The following is a 25,067-nucleotide window of genomic DNA, read 5'->3' as shown; positions in this document are numbered from 1 at the left end:
TATGGTAAAACTTTAATACCGAGCTATTACTACACGGTATTACTTATCACTACCACTTTTGGTAGAGTCATACATGAATACCGCTTGGTATTGTTTTAAAACCAGATTTCTAAGAGTGTACGCAAGTAAAATGGAGTAAAAAGAGTCGAATTCTTGCACTAGGAACGAATTTGTAATCAAGGAATAACAGATAAATATTCTTAATCAGCTTATCCCTGCACAGAATCATGTCCAAAATGAAATCCTCTCCTACTTACTTCCTTAAAAGACTGGCAAGTAATAAACGCTGCACGTGTAAAAGTACCAGCTAAACAGAAGCAGATTTATTATTATTATGTCTTCTTCTGCTCGACTCATTAATTAAGATTATCAACTCAGCCTTCGTCTTCTCCTCCTCAGCTTAAATAATCCCATCCCAATCCGGGGAATTAAATTTGAGATGGTTCAAACCCAGGCAGGAGAGACAATGGACTCGAATCCGAGTCAAAATAAAAATCAGACAGGCTCATTTCTTGCAGTTTCATTTGCAATCAGTACATACATACATAAAATCCTATTAAACCTTAGATTTGTATATACACCAACTAAATAAGCAACAACTAACTGCCCCATCCATGTCCGTGTTAAAAGTAAGTACGATTCCATTGTTATTGTCCGGCCCAGCTAAATAAATAATAATGAAATATAATATAACCGTGCTGATGATGATGATGAGTAAATACAGCAAAGGAAAAGCCAGTTTTGATATTTGAGACGCTGCTATATAGAATCTCAGACAGGCAGGTGAATTGATTCGAATGTGGATGGTGGATGTTTAAGTTAAAGTCTTGCTGGCCTGTCATTTATGAATACCTACTGACCTACAATTTCTAATCAAGTCTTAGACCTAAAAGCGATTCTAATCCGTTTCCGATCAACAGCAGGAGAGTCAAGAAAGAAACCTGTTACTCCTTTTTTTCTTCTCTTGGGGTGCGTATGTACATATGTACATTTGTACATACAAATACATATCAAGACTGTGTCCTTATCTGCTCTAAAGTGTCATCTTCCCTCACAATCAACAAAATGGTGACTTGTTCACATCAAAAAACCGGGGTGGAATAAATTTATTAGCTTTTTACGCAACCAGGTTTCATATTAAAGAGTGATCGAGTATATGCATGTAATTGATACTGGTTAATTGCGTGAAATGAGAAACATGTCATTTTGCATGGGTGAATATAAATGGTAAATTATTAAGATCGAGTCCAACACGAGGAGATGTCTCAGAAGGGAAAAAAAGCTGTCATTATTCCATTTGTGTGACTCGTTCATTCGACTAATAAACATAAAGTGATGCAGATGCGTTTTGTGTCATTTGTCGACCGCAGAAACTCCTCGCACCCTCATTTATCACCATTATGAGGATAAGTGTGATGTGAGATGGCTGATATTTTGAGATGACACTACTTACCGTGATGATGATGATTACGGCAATTAAGCCCAATCAGCGATGTATATAGCATTTTCTTTGTGCTTACTTGTGTATATCCCTTTTTCATCATGAATGCAATTATTTACACGTGTGTGTGCAATTCTTCACTTCATTCACCTGCTCTTTCTGGATCACTTAACTCTTTTTTGATTAGACGTGTTAAGAGAAAGGTTGGAAATTTGTGGGTAATGAAAATGAAAAGATTTATTACATCAATATTTTAATAAGTAGGAGTGAATCTCATTGAAAAGGAAAAATGAGTGCCAACAATATAATCTAAAGAATTTTGATAATAAAAATATTTTTTGCTTTTTGAATCGCATTACATCAATTAAAATGAACAGGGCAGCTTTATTTAGCCCGAGTCAGGTTGTTACTTATTAATAATTGAACTACAACTTCTTTATTTTTGCACATATTTTGCTCATCTTCGAACTTAATTCCTAATTTTGCATACTCCACGTGTGTCCAAAATTTCAAGTATTAATTTTTTCGAGCGTAATCGATAGACAGACATACATACAACCATGAAGGGCACATAAGCCCCGACTCCGGCTAAAAAGTTGGTAAATAAATACGAACCATGTGCGATTATCATTTTTTTCCCTTTTCATTAATGATTCATGAGAATTCACATTATTAAAAAACACGGCATTTTGAAAAAAGACCTCGCATGAAGCCGTTTTTTGAACCATACTGTACAACCGTTTCGATTAAAACACTTCATATTTATGCCCTTTAAACTGTTCACTGCTCCTTCGCCGAGCATGAGCAGGAGTATGACGAGGGGATTTACGATTTGTAAAATGGATTTAAAATGTAAAACCAGTTTTTTCCTAAATGGATTTTGTCATGTTGGTCCCCGTGATAAAATAAATGGACAATAAATGTCGCCGCAAATCTCGTCAGGATGATGATACGCTGCGTGGTTTAACGATTCAAAAAAGGATTTCGTTTTGTGGTTGACTTTTTGGTTCTTGGTGGTGTGGTGTGGGTGATAAGTGTCACTTGATTTCTTTGTATAAGGAAACCTAATAAGACTAATAAATTACGTGTGGGGACAAAAAACTGCAGAGTATGTAATACGGTTTGAATTAGTTGTCCCATGTAAACGCTACATGTACCGTTGCGTTGTAGAGATAACCATCAGCCAATGAATTGAGTCTTCTGATTTGGGTACAATTTTTGCACATGTACATAGTAAATTTTTGCAAATGTAAATATTTAAATTTAATATGAATATAATGTCACACAAGGTCCCCATTAAGATTTATGTATGACTCGCATTTGTTTATGTTTTTAAAAAAATCGTAACGATTACACGAGTTTCATGTCCTTAATTGCTAAATATCATCACAATTCGGAGAGTTTTCCTGTATTATGAGACCAAGCATTATTGTCTGCATTTTTTGAATGCACGGTCACTCACCTAAATTCTGAAGAATTTTAGGTTTCTGCATTTGCAACACGTAGATTTGCGACTCTGCCAAAACAGCGGATTTCATATGACTCCTCTTCTGGTTGAAGAACAATCGTAAAGAACAGAAATTGGACGACTTGTTTGTTTCTTCAATTACTCACGCTCCAATAGATAAATAAACTAGCTTCTTTCTAAGTTAGCATGGTTAAACAGGGGTAATTATTGTTGACAGCTATATTCCCGAGTTCATTTTTCTCAAAAGTGGCTTTTAGTTTACTTTATTAGTTACGACGACTTACGTACGTGTAACAAGCAACGACCGGGGCAAAATCCTGGTCGACCTTTGGTGATGATGATGACTGCGAATTTATTTATTTATTTTCGAGGAAAATTCAATGTGAAAAGTACACAAAAAATTCAACTTGTTGCAGCATTGTCATGTTATACTTTTTGACGTGCTGACAAATGTCACGGTGGCACGAAATTGTCTGCACCAGACCAGCCAACAATGGGTCAGCTAGTTGATAATATGTTATCGATTTATACAATACGAGTAAGTGAATTCTTGTTAATGTGGTGAGAACTAAATGGCAAAATTCGTCTTCATTAAAGGCAACGGCATGTCCTAGAAAACTCACAATCAAATTTAATAATATTTCGTTTCGGGTTGGGCGCAATTGAATTGCTTTCTGTTTAATAATTATTGTCGATTTTGAATTCGTGTTTGATTTTGGTGATGAGATTTTTTTGCCTGTCTGAATTTATGTGGAGACCATTCAAGGCAAATCGTAAAAATTTCTATTCTATGCATTGTTTGGTGGTTGGTTGGTCGGAATTGATTATTGATTCTGATGAGTGTGCATAATTTAGTGTAAAATATAGAAATGTGTGTGTACAAAGATCAGCAGAGCTCTTTTCGTATTAATTGGCACAAAGTCATCATCATCCTCATCATGAAACAGGTTTAGGTAAATTATTATCATTATTTGTGGTGGGGTTTGACAAGAGGCTTCTTCATAAATTGTAATTTTTAACGAAATTAGCCAAAGTATGGGCAGTTGTCAAGAAGAATGTTATATTTTGACTATTGGCCATTGACTCGTGTAACTTATTGGGGAAGTAATGGCCACATTAAATACGTGGCCAATTTATCCCCTCATTTAATTCTGAATTTCTGATTCTGACTCTTCCTTCTGGTGGCTGGCTGCTACTTGTAATTTTTTTGTGAGTATAAATAATATTCCATTGGAAAAATATGCACATTCAATTGGCAACGGAACAAGTGAAAAGAAACTGGTTACAAAATTGTGTACGGCTGCCCGACTAAGTTTTTGGATGCAATATTATTGTGCAATTTTCCTTCCAGTGGCCGCGGAAGGGTGAGGAGACAGAGGGACAATGTCCCCACGGTTATGCGATGTCCCCATCATCTCCCCATGTTATATAAACCCCTCCCTCCCCTATCCTGCAATGCTAATGTCCCCACATGTCCCCCACGCCTTCCGCGGCCACTGTTTTTTTGCATCCGCTAATAAAATGGTTTGAGAGAAGAGAAGTTTTTTAATTTAAAAATATTACATTCTTTTCTCCCTCCATCCGACGAAATTGGATTCTATTGTTGTTGGGCAGAGTGAAAAATTACTGTAATCAAAAACCTAGACGAACGATAATGGTCATTTGTGCAGGCAGGCAGGTTTAAGCTTCAATGATAACGTTATTTAGGAGAATATATTTGAGCGACAGACAGTTAATTTAGAGGACTAAATTTAATGGTAAGGAAGCTCAAATTTGAGATTATTATTGCTCAAGTCGCAAGATTTTTCTTCGATAAGCGAAAGCAACTTTTATTTTGATTGAAAAGCTATCTCTTCTCTCTCAGGTGTTTGATCGAATCTAAAAACTTAATTTATTTACAAGAAACGGAGTGAATTTGCATTTTTTAAATTAACGGAAGGAGAAACATCCCGTCAAATCGGTGTTTATTTATTGTCCCACTGATGATAATCATATGTCAATAATTAACCAGTAGTAGTAGCTCGATGAAAAAAAGATAATCAGAAATTATAATGCAAATTAAAAATGCGTACGTACATTGAAGAATTGTGACTTGTAATCAATAGTCAATTGTGCGTAGAGAAGATATGTATAATGAATTCCTTGTGTGATGTGATGTTTATTGAGATTGCAGATTTTTTTACAGCGAAATTAAAAATTTGGCGATTTTTATTACAAATAAATTCCGATTCGTCTCATTCATCCATTTCTTGTTTTGCTAGTTTTCTTCTTCTTCCCAGGCTTACTCACTCAATCAATTAGAATCGAAGGAAAGAAGGCGAGTCGAAAAGGTATAAACTTTGATCTTCATCTGCAGAGGCTGTCGATTTTCTGCGTCTATTGGTTTTGGGACATGTCCAACTAAAACAGTCAAAAAGTTGACTGACAGAGCAGAGGTAAACTTATGATGAATTGTTTATGAGATGAAAAACTGATCCGACCACTACCAACCAGAGGAAGGAAACGTGAGAATTGATGTAGGTTGCTTTTACTAAAGGCATAAGATTACGTTATGGTTGGACATCCGGCAGACCAAAAAGTCGTGTAAAACGTACGTATATGACATTACACACAACGGATTGTTGTGTAATAATAACGGGAGGGAAAATGTGAGACTGAAAAATATTTACAAAGTCCAGAGACGATGAAGGATATGACAGATTTTTGGTGGGTGGTATACATAAAGTGAAAAGGTATGTATCTATGATTTTGGTAGTGAGTCAGGAATGTAAACCAAACTAAAACCTTGGAATAAGTGCTTCTCATGCCGTAAATAAGATAGGATTTGGGGTCGGGAGTCGTCATATCTCGGAGGGGTCGGAGATACCTTGATGGAAATATAATGAGAAAGACGTGTCCACCTTAAAGTGGGCAAGATTGCATAAAAATGTCTGGACAAATGTGCGTCTGGACAAGGATTTGGATGGTATAAAATTGTAGCGTTTACGACAACACCTGCATTCAACACCAATATTATTTTTTATGTAAAGTGTTATAAAGTCACTTGTTAATTAGTCATGCCTGCCATGATCAGAAGAACTGTCTCATTAGCATGCACTATTATTTAAGGTGTATACGTACCTACATTTGCATGAAAAACTCTAGGTGACAAGTTGTTTTTCTGTCACCAATCTCTCAATCAATCTCACCTAACTATCTGGACAAATCAATAATTGATTGACAGATGGGAACATGTAAATGTCGCCTTCGCCTTGACGCAAATGTGCATTTGGTTAAGGTTATAGGTCGGTCGGTGCTCGGTGATTGAAAAATCAGGAAAGAATGTGCATACGATCGAGAGTGCCAATGACAAATGGATATTTTTATTTATTCGCCTTCCATCCATCCATCCATTCGCTATTCAATAACAACAAGGATAAATGTTTCCATTTGCCAATTTATTATTCCGTCTTTGATAAAATATTCTAAACGCATTCATCATTTTTTTCTGTGTCAACCTCTCCTATTCAACTACTGGGAAATACCACGCCCGTCTCATTTATTTCATTAGTATCAACATCCTTCATCTCCTATAAAGATTTGAAAGCGTACATAATGTGATCTCATCTCATGATGCTGATGCTGTGCATGCATGCAATGCATCTCATTATCAAATGGAAAACAAAACACGCAATAATTCCATTCTTTCTTCATCCTGGAGTGGAGCATGCATATTTAATTATTGGCTCTGGAACTAATTATTTTTATGCTAATAGTTATTTAGTACTAAACTGCAAGATGACTGCAAAATATTTATTTGCTTGTACAGCAAAAAAACTGTGTGAATGATAACGTCAATCATCAACTACAAGGTCCAAAAGTATTCAATATTACACAAGTAGATAGCGATCAAGACCCAGAGCGACGTGCCCCACAGGGCTTCGACCAGTCGGACGAAATGCGTCCCAACCATGGCTGCCTTGTACCCGAAGTGAAACGGGAGGATGACGTAACCCACGCTGTGTCCGACGTAGAGGAGGATGGAATTCATCCCCGGCTCGTAAAAGGGTGACCCTGACCACCACTTTTTAAGGTCAATCAGAACGAACAGGGTGATGAGGAGGAGGAGGGCGAAACACGTCGTGACCGCGACGTAGGATAGCGACCAGAGGTTTTTATTGAGTGGGATCAGTCCCCCGGTTTGTTTAGCGCTGGATAGCGCGGCACCAACCCCGCCGGTCAGAATGGCCCAGAGTGACCAGCGGATGAGGCGTGCCTTTGCGGTGGGGAAGACTTGGAGCGTCATTCCGGTTTGGACACCGAGCCAGACTTGGAAGATTGAGGGGAGCGTGCCTAAAATACCTTCAGGGTCGAAGGGGCCGGCTTCATAGGTGGAGAGGGCTGTGGGGAATTTGAAGATGTGGTGGATTGTGAGGATTTGGGTGTCTATGTAGCCTGCAGCACCTCCGATGCAGTGACTTGGGGAAGGGTAAGAGGCGATGTCTTTGTAGAGGTGGATCCCGCCAGGGCCAAGGTAGCCGCTGGAAATTGAGGGAGAGAAGAGGTCAATTAAGTCATAAAGGTCGACTAAAAAATAACTTACGTCGGACATCCTGGAACTTTCAGGAGAAATGTGAGCAAAGTGTGAAGCATGATAATACTCAGAGCAAGTAACCAGCCTTTCCAGAGGATCGTGATGTCTTGGAAGATTCGGATAATTTTGTTGTTCTGGTGTCAACATTAATATTTAATTAGGGTTGATTAAACTTAAATTTATATAATTGTAATTAACTTTACAAACGTACATGAATTCTATTCGTGACAAAATCTTCACTCGCACTCAATAACATTAAGGACGCTGCTACGAAATAACAGACCCCAAATCTCTGGAGTACACCTGGCAAGCGGAATGTCTCAGGATTAATTGGTCCCCTCCTCGAGGCGAGCATAAGCCCAATCCCAATCAGTTTCAGGGATCGGATAAGAATCCCCTTTAAAATTGCGGACTTTGGAATTTTCTTGCGGAGCTGAGACTTAATGGAGACAGGGATTACTACTCCCATAATCCATAAAAACCTGGGTCAATCAATCAATTAAAGAAATCAATTAAAGATGATAAGTACTTATCATTGTTAAAATTCTTCGAAATTTACATACCACGGGAAAACCAAGTCCGCCACGTAAAGGCCATCCCATGTCGCATGTTCAAAAAACCAATATTGGGCTCCGCCATCATTGACGAAAATCATGATAATTATGCACAATCTGTAAGATATGAAATGAGAATTTATGAAATTATTGCCGTACTTGAAAGTAGTGAACGTTTAGTGATCGATACCCTCGAAATGTATCCAGAGATCTGAGTCGCTGTTTTACGACTGGAGCTGGAGTTTCTTTTTCTGTGGCACTTTTTACAGAATTATTTTGCTTGATCCCAATCTTGGGGAAAATTCTTGCCTTATTCGTTTGATAGATAAGTGCGCCGATTGTCAGAAGACAGTAAAATATCGCTGCCAAGACGAGTGCTGTGAGGATATCGATGTAATTTATAGATTGCATACTTACTTTACTGACCAAGTGACGAACTTACGTAAATAGATGTTAACTGGTTCTAATTGAGTTTCTAAACTGCATTTCCCAGTGATATCAGCCGTCAAATCATATACTCCAAATTCTCCCAGAGATGCTTCCGTCTCGCAAAAGATGCTATTTAGTATTTCATAAAAACAAGTTTAGACTAAAAAATTACATTTCTGAAGAGCCACAATACCTTTGATCACCATCTTCCAAAACATAGCGAGAACTTGCATCCGTCCTAAAACGGTATTTTATCGGAAATTTCGTAGAAACTTTAAACTGTGCTGTGTTGTCTCCGGGAGATAAATCGAGGTCATCTCTTAACTTGAATGGACACTGCAATTGGGTAAAATTATAGCATTTGTAATTAAGTTAATAGTAATTTTACTTAAATTTCACTTCATAACAATCCGTTGAACGTTGGTACAGCCAGAGCGTCTGATTCGCCAAATTGGTCACATTCATCCAAGCTTCGTCAATCTTCAACTCGGTTAAATTAAAACCTCGGAATGTTGAGAATGGTTGTTTTTCAATCCAAGACATTTTCAGAAATATGTATTTAAATATGTACAAAGTGTAAAAAAGTAGCAATATTATTTACAACTGAGCTAATATGAGAGACACAAAATATGCAAAATAATGACAATAACTCTGATATTATCTCGATAACACATTTTTATTGAGTAAGCAAATCCATTATAATGTCAATTGATGCAATCCACTCAAATGTCACTCACCCATAATTAAATACCCAAGATTACAACATAGACTATCAATCAAATATATGCATGTACATGGCATGTTTTTAACTGTACCAATTCCTAAATAAATACAACTATCACTTGCTTACTACTACAAAACAAGGAACATCTTTTTGCGATAGAGGTACACAGAAATCACCACCCACAAACACGTCCCCCAGACATTTTCGACAAGATGTCTAAAATGGGTGGACATTCTTCCAAAAGTAAAATTCCAGGGGAGAGAATTCTGAAAAACTTCATGACCCATGTAAAGCAGGATTGAATTCATGCCCGCTTCCAGGAAAGGAAACCCAGTCCAATATCCTTTAATATCAATCAAAACGTACAGAATGGCGACCAAGAGGTACGCAAAACCGGAAGTTATCAAGACAAATGATAACGACCACAAATTCTTGTTGACCGGAATCCATCCCGTGTTTTCCAGACCACCAGATAAAATTAGACCAGTTGTGACGCATAGCAAACTCCAACCAAGAGTTCGTTTCAATCTCTCGGATGGTTCTTGAAATGAGAGAAATGTGACGCCAAGCTGGACACCGAGCCAGACTTGGAAGAAGCTTGTTAACAATCCTAAACTTCCTTCGGGGTCAAATGATCCAGAATTGTAAACCTTTTTCGCAGTTGGCCATTGATAAATGTGTTCCTTAGTGAAGAACAACTTGTCGACGTAGCCGGTAGCTCCGCCAATACAGTTTGGAGAGTATTTGTTGTTTAAGTGGAGACCTCCAGGGCCAAGGTATCCGCTAAAAGAGAAAACAAGATATGGAAATTCGCTTATAACAAAATGGTTGAAATTGTGTGATTACGTTGGACATCCGGGTACGGGGAGGAAAAAAATTATACACGTATGAAGTACAACGCAGAGTAAAATGATGATCCAGGGTGTTATTTTAGCATGGCGTGGAGGAGATGGGCGTCGTGGTCGTGGCGTTTGCTGCATTAAAAAAGAAATATTGAAAAAAACTATCTGTAAATCAAAACCATTAGTTAAATGTACATTTTCAGTTTCAGTTTCATTGTTGCCCTCGACATCTTCTGAGTAAAAGTACAAAACGAGGATGGACACAGCAAAATATGAAACTCCAAGTCTTTGAAGTACTCCTGGAATTCGGACGCTCCCAAGCTGTGCAGGGTTTGGTTTTGAGGTCGTGTTGATAATAAAAATGCCAATAAGGACCAATTTCAAGGAACGGGTACAAATTTTGGATAAAATTGTTGAATGTGACATTCGACGCTGTTTCTGGGCGTGGATTGAAATTGGGATGCAAACTCCCATCACCCATAAAAACCTGGATAAGAATTGACAATCAACGAGTTACACGAGAAAGCATGAAATCTACCTTGAAAAATATGCATCTACAAACCAGGGAAAGGCCAAATCCGCTACGTATAATCCATCCCAGGTGCAATGCTCGAAAAAATAGTAGAGACCACCTCCGTCGTCAACAAATATCATGATGACGATACATATCCTGGGCATGAAAATTAGTTTGATAATTAATTAACCTGCGAATCCTGTGATGAATAAAGACTAAACTAAAAGCGTATAGTTGTTTCGTATACCCTCTGAAAGCATCCAGACAGGATAACCGTTCTCGTGGAGACGTGTTTTGAACAGGTTCTTCTTCCTGCTGGTCACGGGGACTTGAAGGGGTCGACGAACACGAAGGAATTGGCTCTACCGGCGATGTAGAATCAGTGCCTGTTGTACTTTCTCCAATATTATCGTCCTTTCGTTTAGCAGGCCGTTTTTTACCTAAAAACTTGAACTTATCAAGTAAAGCTTGTGCATTAATGTCAAATATTTATGTCAGCAACCTTTCTTTTTTGAAGGAGGACTTTGACTCGGCTCGGAAGTAGATGGAGATGAAGGTCCAGGTAGCAGCGACGCTTCGTCAGTATTAGGTGAGGACGAAGAATTGACCTCGGGAGAGTCGGCATTCCATGGATTTATTCGACATAGGAGGCGTCTCATGCTATCTTTGTATGTTTTAACCAGCAAGATTCCCACAATCAAAGTGAGAAATGATGCCAGAAATATGAAAAGTGCTGTAAACACGTGAAATATTATAAATCTTGGCCAAACCTCTGCTGCATCTCATTTATAAAACCGTGTTTAAAACTCACGATAGTAAATGTTCACCGGGTTGACGTGAGTTGTAATTGAACAGTTAAATCTAGACTTATTCTGACTTGGGGTCGCCAATAACTCGTACACCCCAAACTCTCCTGGGGACAAGGAAACTTGGCATATCGACCTTAAAACACGACCACACACATAATGAGGAACAAATTGCACAAATATTTGGTACGATCAAAACCCACCCTGGATCGTCTCCCCCATCAGAAACCAGGCTCGCATTTCCATCGGTCCGCAAACGGTATCGAGAGTCGTATGTGGAACTAATTTTAAAGGACGTTCCATTTGAAGCGTTGGGAAGAATTGGGTCATTCGAATACCGTTGGAATGGACACTGAAATTTTAATGTTCGGGCTAAAACGAGCTAAATTTATAAATAGTGATGATAACAGATTTTCTCACATGATGGCAATTTTCTGACAAACTGTACAACCAAAGAGGGACGGATGATGAGGAAGATACGATAAGCCACGCCTCATCGACGGATAAGTCGGACATCTTTAAACCGTTGAAGGTTTCAACACCAGGATTTTCAAACCACGACATTTTGCACGAGTATTAACTTTAACACTGCACTCAAGTTTTAATTGTTCACTACAAAACTGTTTATTGTTACTGGTCTATGATCACTTTGATAACTGTTGTTGCGTTGTATTGCATTGCACATCAACTGCAAATTTCAAGAAAATGAATCATGAAAATATGCTTGTTATTGCTTTTGTGTGTGAAAGTTATGAAATTTAGAAATGGAACAAATACGGTATACAAACAAATTTCCAAGTTTTATGTTTTTTTTATTTCAGTCAATAAGTAGTAAGTTCGATGTTTACATATACAACTAAATCGTTGATTAGTTTTTGTTAGAATGGTGGTAACATTGCATGTACTTGACTTGAGCCTAATTTTGTTGTCTTGTACTTTTTGTACTGCTAAGAATTACACACGGATAAATTAGTTAATCAACTAAATATTAGTGCAACGTGATGAAGTACGTATCAAAAACAATTATGTCGTATAATTATACTGAAACATGACATCAGTAGGAACATATAACAATCTTATTGCTATTACATAAGTACTTAATATTATGGAACGTTTTTTTTTATAACTGACATAGTTTAAGCTTTCATTTATATCTAACATAGTTTTTACTTGCATGTTCTGAAAGACATTTTCATATGTGCATCGAAGCGACAAGACTATTGCATACTTTGGTGATGCTATTATATTTTAAGTATTTCGAGACAAGCCTCATGAAAAATATTAACTAATCAATATTTATGTACCTAGGAAAGTAAAATGTAGACATGTGCGTGTCCAGAAAAAGGCCAATCGGACGGAAATTTGGAAGTGACACGGACTCATTTTAAAGATTCTGCAGATCAGATCTAACTTTAGATTACTCAAGTAACAATGCACAAAACGTGCAGAGATCGACACATATCTTATTTAATCTAACTTCTAACTAATAATTCTAATACGAGTTGAGTTATAGAAATGCGGTTTCTGAAAGGCATTTTTGGAAGGCTTAATAATGTTGAGTTCATATCCAATTCCAGACTCACGAGTTGAATAAGTATTATAGTTGTTGGGTGATTCAGATCATTTCGGAGTGAGATAAACGTCCCGGATTAAAGTGGACGTGATAAATGGCATTTGTTTCTTCTGGTGCATGTGTGGTTGCGAAGGTGTGTTGGATTCAAAGTTGAGTGCCACCTAAGAAATAAAGTAAACCAAAATGTAAGTAAAAAATATCCATAAAACTTATTTTAGCCAAATAATACCTTTCTTGCGACGATAGTCATCATGGACAACAAGTCTTTCTTCGTGGAATATTTATTAAAAACTTCAGCCATGGCTTGCATGAACCAGGAACCGTTGGTTGTATTTCTCCAGGAGTAATATCCTACATAAATAGAGATAGATAATGATTTAAAATGTGTACTCTATCAAATCGACAAAAATGTACATTGCTATCCAACATTAATAGTCTACCTGGGACGGTGCTGAATGCAATAAGAAAATCTGCATGGTTTGGAATTCTGTAACTCTGTGGGTTAGAGTCAGTCTCTGTGCGACTCATACTGACTCGAGCCAATTTAGTCCCTTCGTCCAATTGAGATCCTTGACAAGCCTGAGGATGAGTCAAGTATACATTATTTATGCATATTAAGCTGAATTAAATTTCTTATTTATTATTCCAGCCAAAAATATGTACCTGGATAAGAAAGATCTTAGGTTTTCCAGCCAAAGTGGGACATTTGTCTGCCGTAAAAGATTGCCACAACATGTCCGGTTTGTATGAGAAATCTTTTGCATACAACAATTGATGATCGCCATGTGACAAGACGGCCACGAGGACGCAGTCATGCTTGCTGTGGTCGGTTCTGATCACTGGAAATATTAGAACACGAATAAGCATCTCAATAATTTGTTTTAACACCTTTACACAGTATTAAAAATGCTGTGATAAATTAAGCCCCTACATTTCTCAACCTTCTCCAAAATCTCATGATAAGTAAGATCATCAAAAGCTTCAACTTCAAATCCCAACTTTTTGCACGCCTCCGTCAAATTGTGACGATCCCTTTCGGTTCCGTGGCGTCGACCGAGGTCAAGTTGTGGATGGAAGTTCTGTGTAATAATATAGCCGATAAGATGCATAGAAAGTACAAACACATTATTCGAAAGGACTCACCTCATGATTGAAAATGAGTGCACGACCGCGTTTAGGATGACTCATGTTGTAAACTTCCGAGTCCATATGGACTGGCATGACGGCTCTGTTAGTAGCCCCAGTGCCCCTATATTTATTGTTTAAAGTACTTGTCATACATATTTTGTCACTATTTCAAATTCTTGTGACATGCAACATTTCAAATTTAAGCACCACCACCACCACAAACTTAGTGCCTTTCAGTGAAATTATTAACGCATGAATCAGTATGCCAATATACAAACTATAAATAAATAAGGAGGCGTTTCACTTACCAAAATCCCTTCGAATCGCCATCATCCATCTTTTCTGGCTCTGAATTGCCATTATTCCCTTCCGGACTTTTGTCCTTCTTGCCAAAGAACGAAAGAGCATCGACAACTTCGTAAGCTTCTCCGGTCAGGTTTAGTTTTTCCATCCCTCCGACGCCATGTCCAGCTTGGTCCAATGAGGCCAGAGTGATCCCGTTCCCTAGAAGGCCGGCGGACTCGATCGTCCCAATGAGCTCCATTTGAGGCTGTTCCATTGCCATCTTATTTTTTAACCAAAAATTGGTAATTATTATCACAAAACTAGACAATAGTCCTTCCTTTTCTACTCGACGAAACAAAAGAATGAACTGTTCAACACAAATTACTAATCCTAACTAACAAAGTAAGTACGAGTCATATCATTACGCAGAATTTTGCGAACGAAATTTTCAAGTGTAAAGTGTAAAGAACTCGCGATTCTACTTTTGCACAAGTTCACTAACCAACTCAAGGCCAGGTGTGTGCAATTTTGTACAAGAAAGACAGATGATGATGATGACAAGAACTGTTATTTTATTAGTGAACTGCACAACTCACTTACACGAGTGGAACTGGAAACTGGATATCTAATCTTATAGTAAATCTACTACTTTACCTACAACCTACCTGTGTTTAACCGATGAGTAATCCTACCTAAAATCCTCCCTCGCCAAAACAGAAAATGCAAACAAAGCAAAAAAACACGAGCTACTTATTCGCCAGCACTGCTAAACGCCATCAGAGACTATGAATAAATGCTTATAAACGTTGGAAATACGAATACACAGAAGAATACAGTTCATTATCATTATATAGTAAAGTATTTGTACATGTCGCGAATTAAATAGCAGGAAAAGGGGTTTAGTTTAACAAAGAAAGATAATCCATCAAATAATTCATAACTAAATACTTACCGTAAATTACTGTCCGTAATCTTTGCCTCTATTTTCTTCCACAAACTGTAACGTATTTAAATAATACGTTATAGTATTATTTATTCTCCAGTCAGTCCAGCCTCCAGCCCACTTTAGTTAAGTAATTTAATGCTCAACCCACCTATAAATTAGTCGTAAATTACTATCAGTCTTTCTTATCTTGAGAAAACGTATTTATTACGAGAGACGAGTTGTTGCCCTCTGTTTTACGACTGTTTTCTTCCCCTTTCCTTCCTGATTTTTTGCGAATCGAATGGACAAAAACCTGGAGAAACGTCAGATGGCTGTCCAAACCAAACTAATTCGCTGCCTGCAACTGCATTTCAATGCACAAAAATGAGACTCAATACTAAATAAATCCGTCTCATTTCGCCTCCAGCATCCCATCTTTTGATTGATTTTAGCCCAAAATTGCAGTAACAACTGTCCCCTATTATGTTATCATGAGAGAGAGAGAGAGATGTCACACTTGATAAGCACCAAAGTGACATGATTGAACAAAACGGTTCACTGATTCGAATAATTACACCGCAACATGCACATGTAATTATATCACTTTTTTGCAAAAATACATCTCCACCTGGCCAAAACGTTTCAAAATCTACAGTATCCGTACTTAGATCGAGGGTTGAATGAATTTGATGTTTCATTGTAAATTGCACACGACGAGAATCATTGGCAAATTACCAGCTTAATATATTTATTTGCATAATATGTATTTCTTAATATGCATGTATCCAAGAGTGTAATGAAACATTTTAATCCAACACCCGGAACAGATCAACATTTTACAAGCAATAAAAAAGTCACATTCATAAATAACTTATCATTGTCATGCATCGTTGACTTGGGCCAAAAGTTATTTTTTTAAAAGGGTACGATCAACAAAATTGTTCCGTTATAAATTATAAATGGATTAATTGCATGATAAATTAAGTGTTTAACGTTCCAAGTATTTGAAATCGTGCATTAAAAGTATTTAATTCGTGGTCGGGCACTAGTATCATCGCGGATAGACATTTTTTAAGGCTTTTGCCTGCATTTGTTGCTTTTGCTAGTAAAAATAGCTTAATTACGTGTGCATCTAACCAACTTTGAGATCAACATGCATGCCTTTGTATTTAGTCCGTGATGTCGTAACTTTTTGTTTTGTTTTCAGTTTTTTTTACGTAACTCGTAGAACAACAGCCGGCAAAGTTTGTCCTTTTTCTTTTCTTGAGAAAAATCTTGTAAAATCGGTTTCGTTCGACCATCTTGAAGACATAATTTCATCCCCAATTTATCTCCCCATCTGCGCTCTTAGATACGTACATATTTTCCCAGCGTAATTATTATTATGATTCTTACGATGTGCTGAAACTCTGTAATGCACTCTGTTCCCGATAAATAATCTTTTTCCAAGATTTCTTTTCCCCCTGTTTTGATTTATTCTGTGAATGTTTGCTTGTAAAATATTTAACCTGCATGAATCGATCTTGAACTAGACTTGCAATTGGATTAATGGGATTTTATCCTCCTCATAATATCAAAGCAAACTCTGTGCGAATGAAATGAAAGAATCCCCCAAAATGTTGGGAGCAATTTTGTCCTGTAAACATTAAAGAACGAGATCCGACTTTAAAATAAACTTGAAAAAGGAGAATTTTGGCAATAAGACAGATACCGACGGACGACGTTACACATTATACACTTGATAAAAGACTCGCATTATTTTGTTGCCTGTGTCTTTCCTTTATCTTTAAAATATGTATGTACTCTAGCCAGCAGAGACTGAATAACTGACTCTATAACTAACTAACTAACTAACGGAGGATTGAGTAGGAAGCAAAGAGTTTAATAAACTTTCATCCAATTCAAACGCTAACAACTTGGGGCAGGAAACTTTAACACGAACGAGTCTGTTCATTTCATTAAATTTCTTGTGTGTAATCCAAAAATAGAGATCAAGTCAAGTCAACACAAGAAGAAGAGAGACAGAGAGAAGAGAGAGGGACAAAAAATGGACACTTATCACTCCTATACTTTCCTACTAGAGTTACCAACCAACCAACATATCAAGATGTAGAATAATAAGATCTTATCCGGCTTTTCAGACTTGAGATGGGATGCGATTTCGGGATAAAAAAAAATCACCGATTTTTAAACTATGCAGCTCTTCATGTAGCAAAGAAACTTACGTACAGTTTATTCTCAAAATCTCCTCGTCAGTCAGATTGATACATAAATACGTACGTCTGTATGTACATAATCTTGGTCCTGATTGGTCCTTGGTCTTATCGCTCGATAATATTGACGAATTGATGATCCGAATCTTATGGTTTATTTCGCTACGATTTGACTTTCTTCATTTCAAAATGATGATACTACTTGTAAATAAATTCAAATCGGTTTGGCAGCAGCTCGCCCGTTTTCAAACTTGGGTGGCATTTTATGTCCGTCTGGAAATTAAAAGTTTAAAAGGTTTCCATTCTTTCCGTTTGGCATACAGGCTGACATTTAAATATCGTTTTTACTGCATTTTTAACGCTCGAGAGTCGAGCTGTTTTCGTGGAACTCTTCTTTTTGAGGTAAACAATAAGAAGGTTGTTAAATACTTGGTGATTGAGGATGAAAAAGAATTTTGAAACGCGTGCTGGCAAGCAAAGCTTGATGACAAATGAGGGAGAAGAACGCTGTCAAGTAGACATTAGTCAACTTTCTTCTTATGCCTATTTAACCGTGTGTGACTGTCACTAATGTGAGGGACATGAGTTTGTCATTTTCCACAAGAATGACATGACAGGCATATGCTGACTGACTGAATGTTTAATTTTTTATTTCTACAAGGGAAAGGTACACAGTAAAAATTGATGCCAAAGTAAATGTTTTCGTGGAAAATGAAAAAGTGTGGCATCTGGCCGGACTGGATGACGAATTGGCGAACAGAACAGACTATGTTGCGCCATGATGATGGCGAAAAAATGTGTTTTTAAAAATCCATCATAAGAACACGGGTTGCGAAATATTGGTACAAAATCCAGACACTTTATTTCATCTGGTTCGTAGGCCATGTGAAAATGAATATTACTTTTGTAGTGTGTTGGTTGATTCATGGAGGAAACGTGACTTTTGGTCGGTTTTCTCTTTGAGGTGAAAGAAAACAGTAAAAAAGCAAAACATTAAATATACGCACGCAGGTTATAAATTAATTAACAAATCTAAACAGGGCTGATTTTTCAGCGATCTTATTCAGATCCGACCGGAACGAAGGTGAAAGTTGAAAATTTGCCCCAATTGAAAATTTTTGCAGCATGACTGACTATCCCGATTTCCCCGAAATTACGAATTGCACATCATCCGAATTTTACATGACGCTGAAATGAAAGCAATGAACTCTTATTTTCCTTACGATGGCGATGTCAATATCAAGGTGAAGTTGCCGAGTACATGGGACTGCGACTCTTCCTATTAGTACAACCCCAACCCCCCAAAAACCGGTGCGACCAACCAACCAGATTTATTTCGACTTGGCAAGAACAAGGCAATTCCGTTCTTTTTTATCTCCTCGAGAGAGACGGAAACAACGCCCATAGTTTGGGTTTTGATAGCTGCTCCTGATGTCGCCCCATACGAACCAACGACGACGACTTGATAGGAAGGAAATAAAAACTAAAAATAGTCGACACCACGAAGCTTGGCTGATTCAATATATTGTTGATGCTCTTATTATTAGTCTGTAAAAATCGGCTTAACCAGTTGCTTTCGTACTCATCGATCTGTAGAGAATGGGATATAGGAAAAGGGTGAGATATGTACTTAAGAGAGGGATGTCATTTCACTTCTTCTGAATGCGGTGGGTATGGATCATGAGATTAAATAGTTTGAAATGTTGTCTTCGACCCATTAATAAATGTTAAATGTGGTCATAATTTGGCTGTGAACTCGACTCGATATGAAAAATTTTGCAGATTTCAAGAAATTCATTTCTTACTTGCAAAATTTGTATGAAATCATTTACTTGCCACGTTCTTGTTTTAACTTTTCTGAGTCCGATGATGAACTTATCTTAATTACAACTTTTGATTGTTTTCTCCCACCATTTTTATTAAACGGTGTGCAAATTCATCAAAACAAATAATATTACGGAATAATCTCTGATTTGTGAATGACACCGCAATTCTGAGACGAATATTGTCATTCTGTGTTCTTTTAACCCTTGTGGCGTTGTGTCGCCTATATAGCGTCGTCGCCTATCTGTTCCATACCGGGGGGAACCGCCTAGAAGTTTTTAGCGTGATTTGCTCCCACATTATTTGCCTCTGCCTGCAGGATTGAGCAGAAAACCCGGATGAGGAAAGCTAGAGATTAAATTTATATTGGAATCCTCCTCATCTTCATCTTATCTCGAATGTGTATGCATTTTCCTAGCTTTTGCATGCACGTACAAACTTAGACTTAGCTGGATTCATGCTCCTGGTCAAATTTAGTTTGCAGATCGAAACCGTCCAGAACACAGCACAAGCTAAAAACTTGTTCATCCATCCCTAAAAAAGAAATCCTATTGTTTTTTTTAGCAGTGAGACTTTATTTACACAAAACTCTGCCAAGGTTGTTTTATTAAAACAATGGTTGTTTTAATTGTTTGGGTGATAAAATTGATACAAATATTTCCTGTTTTTCTCCTTCCGCAGATGTCCATGTCAGAGTTTCGCCTTGCCAAGCTCACCTACGTGTTTGAGCGATTTTTCGGTGAGTAGATGTGAGAATTATTTAGTTTGTGGGGAAATTGATACGAAAATGAGTTGAATATATGTAAATCTAAATTAACAGATACCGATAAGTCTGGCACCATTGAAAAGGAGGATTTCCACCTTGCAGTAAAGGTAAGAAGAAATTGTGAAAAAATCCAAAATTCTTACTTTCCCCGGAAGCCTGTGAAATTTTATGCATGCAATTTTCTAGTAAACAAACAAAGTACCTATTTGTTGTGCTTGGAAGAAATATTTGATATAGTCCAGCTTGCTTTCTTGATAAGTCAGTTTTTAGCAAGTGGGACCAGGAGAAAGTCAAATTATTGGCAAGATATGAGTAAAAAATGACAAGGTTTTTTTGGCACATCATTTTCCAACTGTTCAACTGCATTTATTTTGAAATGAAACTAAGAGTTGTTTGTTGATGACGTGACCTCGTCGCCGTACGACAAGGTCAATCTGGGTGAAAAACAAATGCACAAGTCATTACGTGTTGTCGTAGTTGGCAAGCAAGGTTGACCACGTAGTTGGGAAGAAAGGTCACAAATGCAATCATAATAATGAAATAGGAGACAAATGCGTATGTACATAGTTAGAGGACAGATCGTTTAATTAGTTAGAGGACAGAAGTTTCTAGAAAAATGGTTCGTTTTTGTACATAATTTTGATTTACAGCAACTCTGCAAAGTCCGAAAATGGTCGGAAGGTGGAGATGATTTCAAGGCTGTGGAGGCTAGTTTTATGAAGATGTGGGATGTTCTGAGGAAGCGATGCTACAAGGAAGACAATGAAAAGGTGGGTATCATGAAGTGCCTATTTTTTAAATTTTGTTAAGTTTTTGAATTAATCTTTTTTCTGAAAAATATACAGATTTCCCCCGAAGAATTTGTCCAACTGTGGAGAAACACAGGAAAGATTGACGAATGGGAGAAGGTTTACATGGACTTGATGTTCGAACTTCAGGATACTTCCGGTATTTATTTTTTTGTTGAATTTAGCCTGGTTTTTGGAGTGTTCAGAAAATGTAACTCATTCTTAATTTGTAGGCGATGGTGTTATTGATGAGGATGAGGTAAGAAAAACATGGCATTTGCTCCAAGTCATAGTCAATACGGTTTCCAAACCTTATTTTGAACGTTTTTTACTTTAGTTTGCCGGTGTTTGCGATTCTTTCGGAGTCAACCCTGCCGAGGCGAGACAGGCATTTGCGACTTTTTCCATGGTAAGATGTTCACAAGTTGGGAGGACAAGAAGTTAGGACAAATTAAAACAGTCTCATTTAACCTCATTTACAGCGTGGACACGTCGCCGTAGACAAGAAATACTACGAAAAGCTGTGGAAGGATTATTTCGGCTCTGATGACCCAGCCTCCCCCGGAAACTACATGTTCGGCAAGGTTTCATTTGCTGACGTCCTCCAATAAATCAAACCATCATCAATCGACTCCATTTTTGAAAATATTATCCAAAAATAATGGAATAATGATTGATCTGACTTGGGTTTATTTATGTCTCAACTTGTTATAAACTGATACTGCCAGGTTTTCCATGACCAGACCAGACCACAAATAATAAAGAAAAAAACAGAACAATCGGACAATTTCATTGATTCAATTCGATTCAAAAACAATAATTTTATCAAACCCCCATACAAAAATATTTAGTAGTTCCTTAATTATAATTGTCATACTTTTACCTAATATCCTTCATTATTTGATGTTTGAGGGGGGAATGAGTTAATTGTTGTTGTTGTAATTATGAGAGTGGAAAAATTCACGAGGACGAATATTGACCAGTTTTATGCCTCTTGTAGAAACTTTACTTTTCATTTTATCTACCTGATTATCAACTTTACTTAATTTGCGTAATGAATGTTTTATCCTCTTCTATAATTATAATAGGAGTGAAAGTATCATGCATCATCAAATGATCATCATTGTTGTTAAATAAATACTCAATTTGCAATTATGTGTACACTTTTAAATAAAAAAATCCAAAAGACATGTTCAATTTATCACTTTGTTTATTCTACATATTTATATTCGAGTCATAAAAAGGTTCAAAAACTTTTCTACCGTAAAAATGCATCACTTATTTGTTTTTCTTTATATTTACTAAAATGGTGCCGCCGTGTCGATCGGATTAATCCTGTTGTTTCCGCCAACGGGAATATTCTGACCGCTCAAAGTTTTCTTAAAAATGGTCGGAAATTCCTTCGACATACTTTTAACGATTCGCTGATCCGGTATTGAGAGAGGGTCTTCTTCCAGCAAGATTTCGATCAGAGCCTCCCTGATTTCCTTGAGTCGATATTGGAAAGCCCGATTTCTCACGACGAGTTTGAGAAGCTGGAGATACTCCGTCCTCCTCTCGTTTCCTGGCCCTAGGTTCGAAATATTGGTGTAAATGAGATCCGTCAACCACTTCATGTCCGCCTTGTGCCAATGGTCGGCCGTCTTCTTGCTGGAAAAAATGTCTTGCAAGAGTTTCAGCACGGAGTGGACGTGGTGTTGGGGTCCTTCTCGTAAAGTGGCGTGTCTCACGGGGTCCACCCCAGATTCAAAGAGGTTCATAATCCCTTCCATAAAATTTCGACCGGGTTCACGACCAGCTAACGTCTTCGTGACGAGATTCTCATCCCTGGTTTGGCTGAAGTGGAGATTGTACGCGAGGAGGAGGATGATCAGGTCGGATTTTGTGGTCATGTTGACATCTTCGTCGGGCGAGTCTTCCAAGTAGTTGAAGATGAAGTTGAGAAATCTGCCTCCCAGAGCGTCCAGATGAGTTTGTGGGAGAGTTTGGGAGTCATTGGAGGAGGAGGATGACAAGAGTTTCATCAGGGTGACGGCGATTCGGCTCAATTTTGTGGGAGAGGCTTCATTTTCCAGGAGCTCGTTTGCAAGTAGGATTGGAAGGGCGGATTTGACCAGGTAAAATTTCGTGTCCGTGTCCAAAGTGGAGATCATGGAGAAGATTTCAATCATTTTGGATTTGATAGAGTCCCGTTTCTCGGATTGGTAAAAATTCATGAGATCTTGAACAACTTTGGGTTCAATGACCCGTTTCATCGTTTTTCCATCCATCCGACCCAAATCTTCTTCGAGTTGGTCGAGCTTATCGAGGAGGGCGGATTCTTCTTCGATGTAGCCTCTCGTGTGGAGGGAGTGTTTGGTAGATTTGGTCAAATAGGTGAGAACTTGATTAGCTCGGTGAATCGAGGAGGATGGCGAGTCGTTACCTCCTTCGCCAAGAAGGGACTGGCTGTAGGTGGAGGTCGGAGATCGTTCCAGAACTCGGATGACGGACGAGATGCTTTCCGGAAGACTAGTGTTGGAAAAATCGTTCCGGATATTGTACAGGAGTCGGTGAACAATTGTTTCGGATCGTTTAAGATCGAGGTTTCCTCCTCCGGATTCTTGAACAATGTTGATCAATTTGGCAGCCATACGTTCCCAGTTGGGCGTCCCACTACGGTTTCCTTGTTTGTTTGGAGATGGTGACGATTTTGGGACGTGTGGTGGAGAGAAACGTCGTGCTAAACTTTTGTCGCCACAATTTGATGGAGAATTGTCAATCTGGTGACAAGAGTGAGACAGTCGCCCGGAGAAAGTTGGGTCGTGTTGATTTCGTTCTTGTGAGGAATTAAGGACAGCAGGTGGTGAAACTCTGGGGGGCTCCGTCCTCATCGAAATATGACTCAGATGCTCTCTCGGGGCTGAGGCTACAGATTCAATCTCGTAATTTGCACTATTATTCCCTCGTCCTTCACTCTCACAAGTGTACGTTGTCCCATCATCAATTTCGGCTTCCGGTTCTGGGTCCCGAAAATGTAACGCTTGACGGAGCAGACGAGTCTGAAATTCACGGAATTCAATCCTCCTCACGTCATCTTTTAGTTTTTCTAAAGTTTCCAGAGAACTCAGCTTTTCTCGACGAGCTTTTAGAATAGCTTGCGCCACGAATTGAAGCGCAGAGTCGCGGTTAACTTCGATATCGCTGAGTTCAACATAGTTTCGAGGGATGTAGCCGATCCGTCCTCCCGAATCTGCGACGCGGAGCCAGTTCAAGTTTTTGGGATACGCGTCGAGAAACATGAGGGTGTCGCCTTTGCTGAAGCCGAGCGTTTTGTGGCTGTCTTCGAGCCGTGGGGTGAAATCGTAGCAGCCTTGGAGAAGCATTGTAGTACTTCTGTAAGAGATGTGAAATTTTAGTTGGACACAATTAAAATTATGAAAAATTGTGATTGAAAAGAATTACTGGGTTGTTTCTTGGTATGAATTCGTGTAGGTTGAGATTTGGTGGAAATTAAGTTGGCGATAATCGTAGACGACAAGATTGCTTGACAATTTATCATAATACAAGGTTACGACAGTTGCTTCGATAGTCTCAAAAACCTCCATTTTTGAAGTGCTAATTATTTGGGCCGTCGCTAACGGTAATTAAAGCACAAAAATTTCTAACAGAACGCCGAAATAGCCGATTTCACATTTACAACTGCACTGATTCTTGTATCCATGGTTAAAAAATTAATTCGTGGGAACGAAATGTGAGTGCACACTGGTTCCAAAAGGTACCAGGGTTTTCGAAAATTGAAGTTTTTTTTAGGTGAAGGAAAAGTAACCATAAGGTGATCATGTTAAAAGATCACCATGGTTACGGCGAAGCCTAGGTATGCAATCAGCTGCAACTTTGAAAAGGTCGCACTGAGATTTCGCCCAAACCGTTCGTTGCATGGAAAACATGCTGAAACAAAAAAACCAGAGAATTCTGTTTTACAGATACGTTTTTTTTTATTTTTTCAAAAATTCTAATTCCTTCAGGTAGAAAGTCCGATGCCTAAAATTTCAAATCCATTTCTTGGCATCAAGGAAGTGTTTCCGACCGGGGGCTTGCCATTTTTATTATTCTCCAGGATAATACGCAAATTGTAAGCCTTTGTTCGACTTAATCGGATCAAAACTGACGGAATTAGAGCTTTTTGAAATATTTGCATTAGGCAACCTATTTACGTGTTAAGTTACTGGTTG

The 25,067-nt window shown here is 38.1% G+C and overlaps 4 protein-coding genes and 1 long non-coding RNA gene across 7 annotated transcripts; 2 read left to right on the top strand and 3 right to left on the bottom strand.

Annotated features, from left to right (window-relative positions):
* Positions 1-6,329: 6,329 nt before the first annotated feature.
* On the bottom strand, positions 6,330-9,106 carry LOC110852738 (heparan-alpha-glucosaminide N-acetyltransferase). Its single transcript, XM_022100849.2, has 8 exons — positions 8,865-9,106; positions 8,659-8,801; positions 8,479-8,594; positions 8,227-8,413; positions 8,046-8,153; positions 7,694-7,964; positions 7,492-7,616; positions 6,330-7,429 (listed from the first exon to the last, which is right to left on the bottom strand). The coding sequence occupies exons 1-8, from the start codon at positions 9,006-9,008 to the stop codon at positions 6,754-6,756; spliced, it is 1,770 nt and encodes a 589-aa protein (XP_021956541.1). The 5' UTR covers positions 9,009-9,106; the 3' UTR covers positions 6,330-6,753.
* A 16-nt stretch (positions 9,107-9,122) lies between these two features.
* LOC110852791 (caspase-1) lies at positions 9,123-15,637 on the bottom strand. 3 transcript variants are annotated; one of them, XM_022100911.2, is made up of 10 exons: positions 14,361-14,499; positions 11,772-12,039; positions 11,555-11,703; positions 11,357-11,487; positions 11,048-11,278; positions 10,793-10,985; positions 10,594-10,701; positions 10,227-10,518; positions 10,036-10,163; positions 9,123-9,972 (listed from the first exon to the last, which is right to left on the bottom strand). In XM_022100911.2, exons 2-10 carry the CDS (start codon positions 11,913-11,915, stop codon positions 9,318-9,320), a joined length of 2,031 nt encoding a protein of 676 aa, XP_021956603.1. In that variant the 5' UTR covers positions 11,916-12,039; positions 14,361-14,499; the 3' UTR covers positions 9,123-9,317. The 3 variants fall into 3 exon arrangements, with proteins under 3 accessions (XP_021956603.1, XP_021956605.1, XP_035709716.1); XM_022100913.2 differs by lacking the exons at positions 9,123-9,972; positions 10,036-10,163; positions 10,227-10,518; ... (4 more) ...; positions 11,555-11,703; positions 11,772-12,039 and adding exons at positions 12,143-13,085; positions 13,154-13,275; positions 13,365-13,503; ... (3 more) ...; positions 15,290-15,431; positions 15,492-15,637 and having other exon boundaries at positions 14,361-14,617; XM_035853823.1 differs by lacking the exons at positions 9,123-9,972; positions 10,036-10,163; positions 10,227-10,518; ... (4 more) ...; positions 11,555-11,703; positions 11,772-12,039 and adding exons at positions 12,143-13,085; positions 13,154-13,275; positions 13,365-13,503; ... (2 more) ...; positions 14,068-14,173; positions 15,003-15,023 and having other exon boundaries at positions 14,361-14,617.
* On the top strand, positions 14,750-15,148 carry LOC118436229. The gene is made up of 2 exons (XR_004835292.1): positions 14,750-14,853; positions 14,917-15,148. It is a non-coding gene; the product is annotated as an uncharacterized LOC118436229 (long non-coding RNA).
* Positions 15,638-19,739: 4,102 nt separating the features above from the next.
* LOC110852792 (calexcitin-2) lies at positions 19,740-22,054 on the top strand. Its single transcript, XM_022100914.2, has 8 exons — positions 19,740-19,897; positions 19,981-20,038; positions 20,120-20,172; positions 20,716-20,835; positions 20,911-21,013; positions 21,087-21,112; positions 21,191-21,262; positions 21,336-22,054. The coding sequence occupies exons 2-8, from the start codon at positions 19,981-19,983 to the stop codon at positions 21,462-21,464; spliced, it is 561 nt and encodes a 186-aa protein (XP_021956606.1). The 5' UTR covers positions 19,740-19,897; the 3' UTR covers positions 21,465-22,054.
* A 100-nt stretch (positions 22,055-22,154) lies between these two features.
* On the bottom strand, positions 22,155-24,440 carry LOC110852737 (NCK-interacting protein with SH3 domain). The gene is made up of 2 exons (XM_022100848.1): positions 24,298-24,440; positions 22,155-24,228 (listed from the first exon to the last, which is right to left on the bottom strand). The coding sequence occupies exons 1-2, from the start codon at positions 24,438-24,440 to the stop codon at positions 22,155-22,157; spliced, it is 2,217 nt and encodes a 738-aa protein (XP_021956540.1).
* Positions 24,441-25,067: the final 627 nt, after the last annotated feature.

This window comes from Folsomia candida, unplaced genomic scaffold, assembly GCF_002217175.1.
Source record: "Folsomia candida strain VU population unplaced genomic scaffold, ASM221717v1 Fcan01_Sc007, whole genome shotgun sequence".
Classification (NCBI taxonomy): Eukaryota; Metazoa; Arthropoda; class Collembola; order Entomobryomorpha; family Isotomidae; genus Folsomia; species Folsomia candida.
The sequence above is the reverse complement of the archived record's forward strand: the minus strand, read 5'-3'. Positions and strand labels throughout refer to the sequence as shown.